Below are 16,435 nucleotides of genomic sequence, written 5' to 3'. Positions count from 1 at the left end.
CAAAAAAACACTCCCTCTCTCCCCCACCACACTTACCTGCAGCAGGGTCCTGATGGCATAGTGCGGCCTTCTCCTGTCTTCTCCCCTTCAAATTTATATTTCCCCCCTGCAGCAGCAGGTAAAATGGGCGCGTGACGTCAAATGACGCAGCGTTGCCATGGTCGACGTCACGTTGCCATGGCAACGCAGCGTCATTTAACGCCGTGCAGCCATTTCGACTGGAGCTGCAGGAGAAAAAGATTAATTCACAGAGCAAGGCAGAGATGGCCGGGAGACGCCGGGGGGTCGCCGCCACAGGTAAGCTCTCAACAACGGCCAAAATGCACACGCCCGTGGTGAGCGGGCGCGTGCACTTGTCGAGCCCTGGCTATAACTATAACAAAACAACTGTACAGCCAGCAGGCAGTTCTACAAGCGTGTAACCAGGCAGTTCTACAAGCGTGTAACCAGGCAGTTCTACAAGCGTGTAACCAGGCAGTTCTACAAGCGTGTAACCAGGCAGTTCTACAAGCGTGTAACCAGGCAGTTCTACAAGCGTGTAACCAGGCAGTTCTACAAGCGTGTAACCAGGCAGTTCTACAAGCGTGTAACCAGGCAGTTCTACAAGCGTGTAACCAGGCAGTTCTACAAGCGTGTAACCAGGCAGTTCTACAAGCGTGTAACCAGGCAGTTCTACAAGCATGTAACTAGGCAGTTCTACAAGCGTGCACCAACCCAATTACAATGGGAGTTATATTTAGAGGAGTGTACCCTAATAAGATTGTATATTATTATTAATAACTAGTGGCAGCACGGATGTGGCGGAGTCACTAGTCCGTGGACTGGTGTGTGAATTGAATGGACAGTAAAGTTAGGCGTACAATGTAAAGTTAATTAACAAATAAGAATAACAACTAAATAACTTGTAATTTAATTGTGAACAGTGATATCTATATATACAAGACTGAAAAAAATGTTTGTGTGTGTATTTGTTCCCCCTATGTGAGCTGTGCCCACGGACGGCCACAGCTCATTGGCCTGAATGTCACAGCAGGGCGTACCCCCCTCACATTGCGTGCACCTCTTGGCCTCACTTGGAGTTGGAAGCTCGCTTGGCAGGACCACAACCATGACAATGCTAACCACGGTCCTCCTCTTATCCCTCTCTCGCTCCCCTCTCTCGCTCCCCCCCTCACACCGCTAACCACGGCGCCACCGCTACCCTCACTCCTCGGTGCCACCGCCTCACCTCTCTCCCTCTCCCCCCTCCCCGGTCACAGCAAGTCCAAGCCTCACCTGCGCCGCAGGCACCGCTAACGGGCACCCACTCCTCGGCGGCACGCCACCGGCCGCCGCCTCTCATATCACGCCGCTGCCTTCCGCCCGCACACTCGGCTCTTCTCACACCGCGTGCCCCGTATTAGCGCCGGGTGGGGAGGGGAAGAAGAAGCCAGTGGTCATGCGAGCGGGTAGCACCCCCCCCCCCCAATCTGCAGCTCTGAAGACTCAGGACAAACACAGCCTCCCCGTCTCACCCTTCCTCCGCACCTCTGCCGGGGGGGGGGGGGGGGAAGAACAGGGACTCAAGAGAGAGGGGGGAGCAACACCATACTGACTGCCACACACACACACACCGACTGCCGCGCGCACACACACACTGACTGACACACAGACTGACTGACACACAGACTGACTGACACACACACTGACTGACACACACACTGACTGACACACACACTGACTGACACACACACTGACTGACACACACCGACTGCCGCGAGCACACACATACTGCCCGACGCGCCCAAACACACAGACACACTGCATGAAGCAGTAAAGGGGGGGGGGGGAGCTGTAAAGGGTGGGAAGAAACAGATTGGTGTGAACGGGGGACAAAGAGAGAGGGTGGAGACAGGGGAAGAGAGAGATAGAGGGGGGGAGGGGAGAGAGGGGGGAGAAGGGAGACAGAGAGTGGAGCAGGAACATTACATCCCAAGCAATGCAGGGTATATCAGCTAGTAACAGTGTATTTACTTCAGTAAAAAAATTAAAATGTCCTGTTGTCCTATTTGATTCAGATTTAGTTAAAACCAGGTCCAGATAGCAGCCATCCTATAACACACACACACACACACACACACACACACACACACACACACACACACACACACACGTACACGTGTGTACAAACACACACACACACACGTACACGTGTGTACAAACACACACACACACGTACACACACACACGTACACACACACACGTACACACACACACACCCACACACACACACACACGTACAGCTTTTGGTCATTGTCTTGGCCTTTAATATCTTTTGGATCCATATTGGCCAGAGGACAGTAATTTCTGTGTGTGACATGTCCGGCCCACAGTTATTTTACATTTTCTCCCATGTGATAAAGGGACAGAGTTTTGTTTGTGTTTGAACTCATCCATTCTTTCCCGGTCTCTCTGGGTAATACCCAGCATACATCTCACCTTAATTCAGAAGCTTCAGACCGCTATAATAAATATCTTCGCAGTTAGGGTCTCAGTTTCACACCCATACATGAGCACAGGCAGAATACACTGGTCAGACAGGGGAAGGGTCTCTTGAATTTGTTTTTCCAAATGCGTTTTATCGCATCTATTGACGGTCAGATACCCATAACTCTGCATTTCCAACCTTTATACGTGTTTGAGAGCCATATTGCACTTCTAACTCTGCTGCACGTGGCTTGTCCCAGAACACCCTGCAGGCCTGGGGACTTCCTATGAGAGGCAATTAACCATGAATATTCACTAAATGTGACCATGTGCCTTGTAACAAGATAATATCCCTTTGTGCAGACAAAGGTGAAAAGGTACTCACCAGAGACAGGAAATGGAACAGTTTCACTCTTAATTGGGGTCAGATGTTCCTCAGTGTTCGGCTCTTCTTTCTCCGACTTAATCTCTAACCTCTCCAGCACAACCACTGGGAAACCTGGCAACAAGAAAAGGGAAATCCATCATGTAAAGCTGGGAGTGGGGGCGCTTCTTGTGATATCAGTATACACAAATACTCTATACTGATTCTTATGGGGGAGGGGTGAAGTGATTGATTTTATTTTATTAACCCTTTGACTGCTGAGGGAGTTTTTACCCCTGGGTGCTGAAAACATTTGAGCTAACAATGTTCAAACCTCAATAACAATATTCTACATATAAATTTTGACAAATCATGTAATTCTATATTGTCGTTTAATATTATTTCCCAAAATATTGCAGTAATTTCAGTCCATTTTTTAAACCTACTAGTGTAACCCTGTGTAGTTTTGGGGTTATAGTTCTTTCTCCTCCTGTGCAATAATCCCTGGTAAGGGCAGGGTGCCAGGAGTAATCATGTGGTATTCCTCCACACACATGTGCTGTGCAGTAAGACAGTGAAGGTAGTGTCATCAGGCTGTGTGTCCAATTACAGTGACACAGGGGTGTGCCTATTGGAGCTACTTATTGCATAGCATTTCCTGTATTTAGTGAGTTCCTCTCCCCCTTAAGAGAGGTGAATCTATCCTAGCAAACTGCCAGGGCGCGGGCAGGTTTTGTGGCCCTTCCCCTGGGGGTGGTGTGGGAGACTATTCCTCTTACTCCATCAGGGAGTAAGGGAAGAACAAGGACATCTTCAAGGGCCCTGACTAGGAGTGGTGTCCAGGGACTTCCTTCGGGTGACAACCTGTATGATGAGCGGCTGAGAGACCGGCTGCATGATGGGCAGTCTGCCAGTACTTAAGGAAATAAAGTATATCTTTGATAAAGAACTCTTCTCGCCTGAGCCTGGAGTCATTCAGGGAGAAGCTGCACCCAGAGGTTCTCTTTCAGAGACTCCTACTGGGGATCTGGGAGAGATAGAGGCGCTGTACCAATAGTGAGTATGACTGAGCCATACCTCGAAAGCCAGTCCTGATGATATCCCCCATACCACCGCGGGAGACTCAGGAGTCCTGTAAGGCAGCAGGCGCACCACACTATACCTTACCTAACAAGTACACCATTTACCCTAGGGTACCCGACATGAGATTGGGGGGGAGGGAGGAAACAGGGTTACACTGAATAAAGACAAATGAGGATGTAAGGGCACTTACCACAAACAGGAAATGCATCTATTTCTTCCTTTATTGGGGTTAGATGTTCCTCAGTTTCTGGCTCTTCTTTCTCTGACTTAATCTCTAAGCTCTCCGGTACAACCACTGGGAAACATGGCAATAAGGAAAGGAAAATCCATCATGTAAAGCTGGGAAAAATATACAGAACTACACAAATATTAAACAGTAACCAAGTAGATAACTAACAACAGTGTCCTATGATAATAAATCTCTCCCTGCAGCTGGTTGAGTCTCCCACCCGAAGAGAAAAGACATAAAGGAATAAAATCAGAACTAAAGCGCACAGGAGAGATAAAAACAGAACATAGTGTACTCTGTATAATAACAACAACTAATGACAGGGGATAGAACGGTGTTAGAGTTGGATCTGATCTGTAGATCTTTTGGTAGTTTTAGAAATGTAGCTTTAGTCTCAAATACCATCGTTACAGTTTTGTCAGTTTGTTTTGAAAAATCATGTATTCAAGTCTAGAAAAATAAGATTAAAGTGTGTGTCCAAGGTCAGAGAGGCTAGGGCTGTGTGTATATAACATTCTGTCATTCGCATACAGGTGCATTAGTTATTTTACATTTTCACCATGTGATAAAGGGACAGAGTTTTGTTTGTGTTTGAACTCACCCATTCTTTCCCGGTCTCTCTGGGTAATACCCAGCATACATCTCACCTTATTTCTTATAGCGGTCTGAAGCTTCTGAATTATCTTCGCAGTTAGGGTCTCAGTTTCACATCCATACATGAACAGGCAGAATATAATGGTCAGACAGGGGAAGGTTCCCTTGATTATGTTTTTCCAAATGCGTTTTATCGCATCTATTGATGGTCAGATACCCATAACTCTGCATTTCCAACCTTTATATGTGTTTGAGAGCCATATTGCACTTCTAACTCTGCTGCATGTGGCTTGTCCCAGAACACCCAGCAGGCCTGTGGACTTCCTATGAGAGGCAATTAACCATGAATACTCGCTAAATGTGACCATGCTCCGTGTAACAAGATAACATCCCTTTGTGCAGACAAAGGGGGAAAGGTACTCACCAGAGACAGGAAATGGAACAGTTTCACTCTTTATTGTGATCAGATATTCCTCAGTGTTCGCCTCTTCTTTCTCTGACTTAATATCTAAACTCTCCAGTACAACCACTGGGAAACCTGGCAATAAGAAAAGGGAAATCCATCATGTAAAGCTGGGAGTGGGGGCGCTTCTTGTGATATCACCTCCTGGTATTGGTGTAGGGATGTGTTATATGTTCCCTTTGCTGCAGCAAGTTCCCAAATGTAGTGTTGCGCAATAGTGGGGAGCGAGGTCAGAGTGGAGAGAGGTCGCGCATGCGCAGAGAAAGCGCGCGAACGGCTGGCCAATAAGGTATAGGCTTAGCCAGTAACTACAACTTCCAGGAGCCTTAGCAGTCACCTGACGCCAGGGAGCCAATAGGAGGGCTGGATTCTCGGGAGGCAGGAAAGGGAAGCGTGGGGGAGAGACCACGCTAGCAGAGGGGAACCGGAGGGCAAAGGAAGAGGTAGTGTAAGTGCCCTGTACGAGATATGCTCAAGCTTTTCCTACCAGTGACAGTGGCTAAGGTGTTATGGGAGAGATACTTTCTTCACTACGGATTGCCGAACCAACTGCATTCTGATCAGGGCAGGGATTTTGAGAGTACTCTCATTCGGGAACTATTGAAGTTGTTGAACATCACCAAGTCCCGGACTACCCCGTACCATACGGAAGGGGATGCCATGCCCGAGCGTTTCAACCGAACGCTACTTGACATGCTGGGCACATTGAAAGGCGCTCAGAAGACTGAATGGAGCAAGCATGTAGAGACGTTGGTGCATGCCTATAACTGTACCCGACATGAGTCTACAGGGTATATGCCGTACTTCTTGATGTTTGGACGAAAAGCTAGACTGCACGTGGATGTGCGACTACGGATATCTACCGATGGGGTATCCAACAGGACGCATTTTCGATATGTACAAAGGTTACAAAACAGCTTGCACCAGGCCTACAAATTGGCTGAAAAGGCGGCGGCGCAATTAAATGCGAGTAACAAAAGGAGATACGATCACAAGGTGCGGCATAAAGAAATTCGCCCGGAGGATGCAGTTCTCCTCCGTAACCTGGGCATCCCCGGGAAGCACAAACTGGCCGATCGGTGGAGAGATGGGGTGTATAAAGTGGAATCTCAGATGCCTGGCCTCCCGGTATACCGCATCAAGGACTCCGAAGGCCGGGTAAAGGTATGGCATAGGAACCATCTCCTTCCTATACCTCAAGTAGGGGACAATGACTTGGAAATGGCCACTGTTTCACTTGATGGAGAAGCTGATAGTACAGAGGATGGCCCAGAGACTGTAATAAATGCCACCTCTGAGAATCCTATGGAAGGAACCTCTCAAAGGGGCCTTCCGACCGCGGGGGCATCTCCCGAAGGAGCTACGGGTAAAGAGCAGAGTTTGAAATGTCAAATGAAACTTGCTCCTCTCCCGAGGAAGTAACCGAAGAACAGCTTCGCAGATGCAACCTCCAATGAGGATGGCTTATGATCAATTCGGGGCACCCCATTATGAGGCTCAGCAGTGGGCTCGCCATAAAGCGAGATCTGTAATTGGCATGTTCAGTGAAATGTATAATCTCATGTAGAGCATACAGAGTAAGGTGTACGGAAATGTAGATATGTTATGGTTACAGTACGTTCCCAAGCGGGGACGTTGGATTCTGCGAGGGGGAGAATGTAGGGGTGTGTGTGTCAGGCACCTTATGCTGTTGCAGTGCGTGCCCGGAGAGAGTGGTAAGGTTCCGCGGCGGCCCGATAGTATAGGGCGCCGCCATGTTTATTGCACAACATTCAGAGGGCACTGGCAGAGCAGAGAGGTCGCGCATGCGCAATGCAAGCGCGCGAACGACGGGCCAATAAGGAAAAGGCTCCGTTGGCGGACTACAACTCCCATGAGCTCTAACACAGTCACCTGACGTCTGGGAACCAATCAGGGGGTTGGAATTGCGGGAGGAGGAAAGGGAAGCGTGAGGGAGAGACCACGCTAGGCAGAGGGGAACCGGAGGGCGAAGGAAGAGGTAGTGTGGGTGCAGGGGGTCCGTGACCCACCTGCATAGGACAGATCTTCCCCGCAGGACCCTAAGAGTATCCCTGAGCCACAGTAGAGTAAAGTTGCTGCAGGGACGCCCTATAGTGGTAGCGACGTTTCCCATTACTGTATATCTTAAGGGACAAAGTACAGAGTTGCGGTTGCCGCAGTCATCTGGGACCAGGTAGCTGAGCATCGTGACATCAGGAAGCAAAGCGTTGGATCGACGGATCCTTTTTGAAGCTGTTACCGGTCACCGCAGTGACCGGAAGGTATTTACTACAAGTGCACCAACACCGGTCAACAGGCGCTGATCCCACCTTAGGGAACACTCTTTGGGGACACTAAGTGGAGTGGCCAAAGGACTGAGCCTAGATAACTATTTAGTATATGGACACGGTGTGGGGCACGCGGTGACGGGATAGAGACATTACTCATTAGGAGCGTGGCCGAGCCACTAACGTTATAAGGACATTGCCAGTTATTAGTGTGTGTTATGTATGGTTGCAAGTGCTAAGTGATAAGGTTATTATTGCGTTACAGTAAACCCAGTTCAAGCATGTGTGTTGTTATGTTTCTTGCCCAGGGGAATCTTACATGATGGGGATCCTGGGTAAGTGGAGGCGCTGCGCTAAATAAGTGTTACCTCAGGCTCCCAGCTAGCGGAGGCTCAGATCTCCTGGAGCCACAGGTGTGTGCGGTACCCGTAGTCTCTTTAGAGTGTCAGAAAGAGGGCTTCATTGGTATAATACCTCTTGTAAAGAAATTTATTACTAGCACTTCTGGCAGAAAATGACTTGGAGTTGAGTGTAATGGCAAAATAATCAGATATTCCCACCTCGCAGATCTCAAAGACACCAAAATATCTCCTCTACTCACTTAAGTGTGGATCCATGCTGGCAGTGGGCAGTGCTGCTCTGGAGGTGCTGGCAGTGGGCAGTGCTGCTCTGGAGGTGCTGGCAGTGGGCAGTGCTGCTCTGGAGGTGCTGGCAGAGGTTCCTTGATCTATATTTATTGGATGACAGCTGTGCTTGTATAAAAGAGAAAACAGAATAGGAATGACCTGTTTTTTTGGACAAATATACACAATTTTGTATATATGAGCTTTCAAACCTAAGATTATTATCCCCAAAAGAGTCGGAGAAGACAGGGGCACCAAAAAAAAAAAAACCCAAAAAAGTTATGGTCCCTCCTCAAACAGTAACTTCATGTCAAACACTGCAAAATACATCAATGGTTGTGTCACAACATAACCATCTAGTAAAACAAACCGCATAGAGTCGGAGATAAACAGCCACAAGACCAGCAATGTCCTCTCAGTGTAACATAGTCACATACTGGACCGTTCTATAGTATGAATAAAGAGCAGATACAGTACATGAGTGAGACTTTGACAAATGCTCCCGATACTCTGTCAGGTCCAGCAGTTTTGCTCCATACTGACACATATCCCCTGAGGAAGTGTGCTTAGACACACGAAACGCATAGGGCTATCTTTTATTTTTGCTGGACAGTAAGGGACAAGCAGGACAAGCAGGTTTACTGCTGAGTATTGCAGCTCGTTGTGGAGGACAAGAGGAGTGAATATCGCCGCTTCCTTCAGCTTCGTCGGACGGGTTTGCCAGGCCTTGACGTCACGTCCGGTGACGTCACTACCGGTCCCGGCATACATCGGAGACGTCACTTCCGGTACGAACCAGGATACACAGAGGAGCACACGGCGTTCTTGGCATTCTGAGGACTCTCTACACGTGGAGCTGCCATCTTACCGTCTTATGTCAGTAACCGTCTGCCGTCCTGTGAGTGTCACTCAGGTTTTACCCAACTGGATTGGCGTTCCCGTTTTTGTCCAGCATTTTACTCAATCTAGTTATATTAAACTACTTTTTACTATTAGCTTTGCTTTTGTGTTTGTGTTTGTCTGTCTTGTTAGTAAGTCTGTGAATTCATGTCTGTGTGAATATTCATAACAGCGTTGCACTAATCATCTCTCTTTTTATTCCATGTTTCAAATCCCATGAACAAAGTCTGATCAGGTCACCCCAAGATTAAGAGACAGCGGATCACTTTGGGACTTGAATCACTTCCACTGGACATCAATGACTATTCCTAATTGGACTTATTAGGCGCCGTATCTCTTTTTGTTCCATACTGACACAGTCTCACTTTCCTATTTCATACGGCGAGAAGTGGGTAATTGTCAGGATTGCTGCTAGGCTCCGCCCCCAGCACACGTCACGCGGAGGTACCTCTGGCGCTCACGGACCGCTATCTGTATGTGCGCACAAACGCGATGCTCCATCCGTGGAGGCGCGTTCCCGCCGCATCACCACAGCCTCTACTATCTCTCACAACGCGCCGGGCTTCTCATGCACGCGCGCGGCAACCAAGTCTAGCAGCATCAGCTCTGTTACTCCTGCAGCCAATCCAGCATCATCCTATCGGCTAGTGTCTTATATGTGAGGTCATCAGCTGCTGGTTCCTGATTGGCCTTCCCTGCCTAATTATGTCTTGTCTGTCTCTCTGCACATTGCTGAGCATAAACCCTTGTTTATGTGCTTGCTACTTCCTGGATCTTGTCTGTTTCTGTGTTTCTTGCCTGAACCGTGTTGTGACCCCTGCTCGTACCTGGACCTGTCTCTTCTCTACCCCTGGACTTCGGCTTGTTATTGGACCCCCGCTCTCTCCTCGACCACGGCTTACCGATACTGACTGCTCTCCTCTCTCCAACCCCGGACCACGGCAAGTACCACGACATACCCGAACTCTCCTGACCTGGCTACACGACTGACTCCGCACTCCGGACCTTGCTCTGTGGTTGTAGGGTTGTGGTTGTCCCCACCTCAGCCCCGCGGTCTAGTCCTGTTTGTGGTGAGCACACGTGACAGTAATGCAGAGGAACCAGTGCAGTGACTTCCCCTCACCTGTCCCCACTTCTAACCATATTAAATAGGGGGTTTGATCCCTCACACCCTCATTCTTTTCTTCCTTCTCAATCAGCTCCAGTTTCTCACATTCAGCGCCTTTGTACCAGGCAGGAATATCCTGCAATTCCACAGAACAAGGCGAGGGCCCCATTTTGATGAAGGCTGCTGTGTCCAGCCAAAACGTTGGTTTTCTTCACTTTAATAAAATTGGCTCACTTTCCTATTTGATACGGTGAGAAGTGGGTAATTGTGACGGTGAGCGGTTAACCAGGCTCAATAAGAAAGGTTAAGCCTACTTGGTTACCCCTGATCCATGTTTTAGGGTCCTAGAGTGTCAGTTCTTGGACCTGGCTGTCGTATATGCATTACTGTGACTGTGTGTAAATTATGCGACAATAAAGAATGTTTGTGTTTTTGCCTTCCCAGGAGTGCCAGCAAGCAGAGGTTGCTAGGTTAGGAGTTTCAGGGTGGGTTTTGCAGGGAAAGTCTTGCCAGATTTTGGCTATGTAGCGGGTTTTCCGAGTTACTGGATACCCTAAAGATGTACCTGGAAATCAGGTAAGATTCCCGGATACGTCGAAGCACAGCGTTCCGGTCAAAATCCTACCCTGGAAACGTTTTTGCGACTCACCGCCAGGATTCCCTGTTTCAGCACAAACGGGAAAGGTAAAAAGGGGCATAGGGGATCTAGGTATCCCCAGGATGGTACAGGGGTCCCTAGTATAAAGGGGGATGCCCAGATCATGCCCAAGTTACCCTGACCCGGGTATAGGGGTTCACGGGGTACCCCAGCTATGTGATAAAGCTGTGAGGTTTTTATTTGTGTGCCAAATGTAAAGTCAGGTTTCTACAGTGTGACAGGGATAAGGCTAGTAAGGGTAGAGAGTATATCTTATTCTAAAGGCGGACTTAGACAATTTTAGCACAAGGTACAGTGTAAAAGTGTATTTTATTAAAGGAATATATTTAATATGTATATATGCTTGTAACCTGTATATGAACTGTGGGATTTCCGAGTCCTGGGTTATGAGAGACCAGATGACCACCATGTCCTGGTATAAAAAAGGGCAACCCCCCCTCCCCCCCCCCCCATGTAGGGGCAGAATTTTCAGCAGGAGATTAGAGAAGTCGACGGCGGGGGTATCCCGTCCGCTGCACCGCATCAGGGTCGCTAGGGAACTTAGAGCCGACCTGGGTGTCTGGGAAGCTTTCCTCCAGGACTTTAATGGCAAAAAGCTTGAATAGAAGGGGGCAGTAGTAACCATGAGCTAGAGCTGGTCACATACGCGGCGGGGTCGCTAGGCGTCGGCGCTTACCTCGAAGGGGAATGGTGAGCATAACCATGGTCCCAGGCACGGTTAGACACAGGCTTAACCTGGAGCTTTTCCCCATCATAGTGGCGGTAGAGCTTTGGGCTAAGGAGCTCAGTAACAAACACATCATATTCTGGTCCGACAACCTGGGGGTGGTGGGAGCAGTAAACAGCCTCTCTGCAACATCAAGCCCAGTGATCCGGCTCTTCCAGGGGCTGGTGCTGCTTTGCATGCGCAGCAACATCAACATTAAAGCCAAGCATGTCCCGGGGAGATTAAACGTGATAGCGGACACATTATCACGGCTCAATTGGACAGTGTTTAGGCGAGCAGCGCCAGCGGCAAAGTGCCATAGGTCTAACGTGCCCTCGTCGCCTTTGGCAGATAGGGATATTGAACTAATGGACCTGGTCCAGAAGTCACTAGCCCCTCGCACCTGGAAAACCTACCTCCGGGCTTGGCACACATGGCTAGTATTAAAGGAAAAGGACAGAGTGAGGGTAAGCGAGGTAGCAGCGCGCGGATCATTTCCTACAGGCGTTTCCTACAGGCTCAGAAGACGGCTGGGGCGAGGCAGGCCAGTGTTGGGGCCATGTTGGCAGGTTTGGCTTTCTTCTGGAAGCTCCCCAACCGCAAGGACATAACTAAGGATTTCATAGTAAGGAGAATCCTCATAGGCTGGAATAGGGGCGAAGCCAGGAGAACTGACGGTAGGGAGCCGGTGACGCCAGACAGGCTTGAGGAATTGATTATGGCAGCAAAAGAGGTATGTTTCAATGCAGCGGAAGCGAAACTGTTCATTTGCTGTGGCTTTCTTTTGCGCCTACAGGGTCGGCGATCTAGTGGCAGCATCTAAAGCAAGCCAGGGTGTGGGTTTGTTTCACGCGAACGTGATTATCAATGCTATGTCAGGGGCATGCAAGATTCACAGGTCTAAAACCGACCAAGCGGGAAGGGGGGCGTGGGTACAGCTCACGGGGAACCGTAATGAAAGTGTGCCCAGTGGCGTTGATTAAGTGCTACGCAAGGTATAGGCCAAAGGTAGGGGCAATTTCCTCATCCATCAGGACGCAACGCCACTTGCAAGGTACCAGTTTCAAAGCATTTGTGGGCGATGCCTTGCTGCTGGGGGGATGAGTCCTAGTGTATTTGGCACCCCTTCCTTCAGAATCGGCATCGATACAGCGGCAGCTGAGAACTGCTGTACGCCGGAGCAAATAAAGAAGCTGGCGAGGTGGAAGTCTAGTGCCTATAGGGGTTACATCAGGGCTAAATGGCACAGCAATGTGCAGACGCAACAATATGAACACGTTTCTCCCTCTCAGTAGGTAGCTGCGCAAGAACCCTAGAAGTAGAGATCAGGAGTCATTCCTTCATTCATTGGCGCACGAACGGGCGAAGGATCAGCAGATGCGGCCAGCAGCTCGGTTTTACGGAGAAGATGTATTTGCGTTGGCTTGGGAAGAAAGGAATGTGCTTGGTTGACCTGCAACCGGCTCTGGACAAGGCGCTAGCAGAATTTCAGGTGAAACCGGGTGTTATTTTGCTACACCTCGGGGGGGGGGGGGGGGTTGGGGGGGGGGAACCACCTAGCCAACACCAAAGTGTAGTGCAGCCGCTGGGCAAGGATCTCCCACCCCCCATTCGCATGGAGCATCCTGGGCTGGCAGGCAGGCTGGTAGGTTTTAACATAGGATGTTAAAATAAATCTGTGACCTTTTCCAACATTATGTGTGGTCTCAAGTTATTTGGTTTAGCGTTACAAAAGGAAGGGTAGTGCATAAAGCCGCAGGGGGAGCATGCGCAGCGCGCATAAGGTGTGCGCGGAGGGCGCACATGAGGTGCGTGGGGGGCGCACATGAGGTGCGTGGGGGGCGCACATGAGGTGCGTGGGGAACACCGCATGGTCGAAACGTTATGTTCCTTGCATCAATAAATTAGAGTTTAGCAAATCCGTCAGTGCTGTGCGATTTCTTGCGTTCCTGGGTATGCTGCAGGGTATCATACATTCGTAGGAGCACCGGTAATTCTATCACCTTTTTGGATTTTTTTATGGTTGGGGTGCAGCATTTAAATTTATTCTAAGGCCTGTAATATAGAGCGCGCTGTTGCGCTCCCGTGCGCGCGTCAATTACAACTGACGGTGGGAGGCTGATTTTGTTACAGTCGAGAATCGTGCACGGCCGCAAGCGGTGACGCGGCAGACCAAAGAACGAACAAGAGAATTGTATTTTCGCGCTGTCACAGTGCCACGTGATGCTATGAACCAATCATAGCCCACGCGCGTCACCACTTACCCTCTACAAACGAGCCACGCGCACTATATTACAAGCCTAATACAGACGTGAGGCTACCACATGCTTGGGGTTCTATATGGCGGCGCATACACAGAGACCCAGACAAAGCACCCACCTCTATGCCTGGGGTCACCCTGCTCTTCCTCAGCTGTAGTTCTGCACTGCAGATTGGGGGAGGGAAGAGAAGCTGTGTCTCCCTTCTACATCTCCAGTTCTGCACAGACCTCACCCTCCTCTCTCCTCTGCACAGACCCTCCCTCTCTCCCCACTGTCCCAGACACATGATTTAAAACTTGGACATGGAGAGAATGCAGCAGATATTTGGGACATCAGAACATACTGTCAGACCAGGACTGTCCCCGGGCAAACGGGTCAGCCTCACACAGAGAAGCTACAGCCCATAACACACATGATGCTGGCCCCTGTGGTAATGAAGGAGTTAAACTCCAACCAATACTCCCTCAATCTAATTACTTTCTAACTCTATTTAATAACTTTCCCAATCTTATTCTCACTGATTCCTAATGTTAATTCCCAATGTGAAATAACCCCCATTATCTCCCAGTCCCTGTGATACAGGAGGAGTAACCCCCCCAGTGCCAGAGGCTCCCCCTCACTATCAGAGGCTCAGCCTCTCAGGCTCCTGTGTGTAAGGAAGCTCAGAACAGCACTGGGATAATGTGCACAGGTCACACAAGGGAGGGGAAGGGAGGAGGAGGAAAGCACTTACCCAATAACACAGGCTGAAGATCTCTGTGCAGCAGGGGGTGGGCAATGTGAGGGGGACACAGGAAAAGGGACTTAGAGGCTTCAGAGCCTATTCCTCAGTGTGTCCCCCCCTCAGTGCCTGAGATGTGCACTTTATCCCCTCCTCACTGTGTGTGTACTTCCTATGGAGGGTGGGGGGAGCCCCTGTGATCTCTCAGTCCTTCCCTGTGGGAGTGACCTGGTTTCCCGCCTCAGGATGTGGGACAGTCTGTGCTCAGGATCAGTGTTTCCTGTCGGAATCAAATCTCAAACACCAGGACATCCGGCTGCAGCAGTGACCATAGAGAGGGAAGAGGAGAGGCCAGAGCGCCTCTAACCAGCTTCTCCTGAGCTCATATGGAACAGTGACCCCTGGTGGGCTCCCAAGCATGGTGCGGTGAGAGCTGCACATGGTGCTGGCTGTGGTCTGGTGAGAAACATAGTAACAATCTCACCACCATCTCCCACCGTATATAGTGCGGTCTGGTGATATACTCTGTGCTGTGTGTAGTGAGATCTGGTGATATACTCTGTGCCCGTGTGTGTGTGTAGCCCGGGCTGGAGGTGTTACTCCCTCATATTACAGTCACAAATATAACCTTCCTGCTGCAGTGAGACAGTCTCACAGCCCGGGCTGGGGGTGTTACTCCCTCATATTATAGTCACAGATATAACCTTCCTGCTGCAGTGAGACAGTCTCACAGCCCGGGCTGGGGGTGTTACTCCCTCATATTACAGTCACAGATATAACCTTCCTGCTGCAGTGAGAGTCTCACAGCCCGGGCTGGGGGTGTTACTCCCTCATATTACAGTCACAGATATAACCTTCCTGCTGCAGTGAGACAGTCTCACAGCCCGGGCTGGAGGTGTTACTCCCTCATATTACAGTCACAGATATAACCTTCCTGCTGCAGTGAGACAGTCTCACAGCCCGGGCTGGGGGTGTTACTCCCTCATATTACAGTCACAGATATAACCTTCCTGCTGCAGTGAGACAGTCTCACAGCCCGGGCTGGGGGTGTTACTCCCTCATATTACAGTCACAGGTATAACCTTCCTGCTGCAGTGAGAGTCTCACAGCCTGGGCTGGGGGTGTTACTCCCTCATATTACAGTCACAGATATAACCTTCCTGCTGCAGTGAGACGGTCTCACAGCCCGGGCTGGGGGTGTTACTCCCTCATATTACAGTCACAGATATAACCTTCCTGCTGCAGTGAGACAGTCTCACAGCCCGGGCTGGGGGTATTACTCCCTCATATTACAGTCACAGATATAACCTTCCTGCTGCAGTGAGACAGTCTCACAGCCCGGGCTGGGGGTGTTACTCCCTCATATTATAGTCACAGATATAACCTTCCTGCTGCAGTGAGTCTCACAGCCCGGGCTGGGGGTGTTACTTCCTCATATTACAGTCACAGATATAACCTTCCTGCTGCAGTGAGAGTCTCACAGCCCGGGCTGGGGGTGTTACTCCCTCATATTATAGTCACAGATATAACCTTCCTGCTGCAGTGAGTCTCACAGCCCGGGCTGGGGGTGTTACTCCCTCATATTACAGTCACAGATATAACCTTCCTGCTGCAGTGAGACAGTCTCACAGCCTGGGCTGGGGGTGTTGTATTGTATTGTATTGTATGTCTTTATTTATATAGCGCCATTAATGTACATAGCGCTTCACAGCAGTAATACATGTGGTAATCCAATAAATAACAGATAATATAAATAACAGATCATGGGAATAAGTGCTTTAGACATTAAGGAAGAGGAGTCCCTGCTCCGAGGAGCTTACAGTCTAATTGGTAGGTAGGGAGAACGTACAGAGACAGGAGGAGGGAGTTCTGGTAAGTGCATCTGCAGGGGGCCAAGCTTTATGTGCCATGTGTTCAGAATAGCCACAGTCCTATTCATATGCTTCTTTAAGCAAGTGTGTCTTAAGGTGG

General features: G+C 49.6%; 1 protein-coding gene across 4 annotated transcripts in view; it reads right to left on the bottom strand.

The window, feature by feature from the left end:
• LOC142488005 (uncharacterized) overlaps positions 1 to 14,744 on the bottom strand; it is a 34,802-nt gene extending 20,058 nt beyond the window's left edge. Inside the window, exons 1-5 of one of the 4 annotated variants that reach the window (XM_075588311.1) lie at positions 14,477 to 14,744; positions 8,089 to 8,239; positions 5,161 to 5,274; positions 4,104 to 4,217; positions 2,852 to 2,965 (exon numbers count right to left, since the gene is read on the bottom strand). In XM_075588311.1, coding sequence (XP_075444426.1) covers positions 2,852 to 2,965; positions 4,104 to 4,217; positions 5,161 to 5,274; positions 8,089 to 8,104 — 358 coding nt within the window. In that variant the 5' untranslated portion in view covers positions 8,105 to 8,239; positions 14,477 to 14,744. The remainder of the gene's footprint in view (positions 1 to 2,851; positions 2,966 to 4,103; positions 4,218 to 5,160; positions 5,275 to 8,088; positions 8,240 to 14,476) is intronic. The other 3 variants (XM_075588309.1, XM_075588312.1, XM_075588310.1) reach the window with 3 other exon arrangements.
• Positions 14,745 to 16,435: the final 1,691 nt, after the last annotated feature.

The sequence above is a fragment of the Ascaphus truei genome, chromosome 2 (assembly GCF_040206685.1).
Source record: "Ascaphus truei isolate aAscTru1 chromosome 2, aAscTru1.hap1, whole genome shotgun sequence".
NCBI lineage: Eukaryota > Metazoa > Chordata > Amphibia > Anura > Ascaphidae > Ascaphus > Ascaphus truei.
This window is presented reverse-complemented; position numbering and strand designations above follow the sequence as displayed.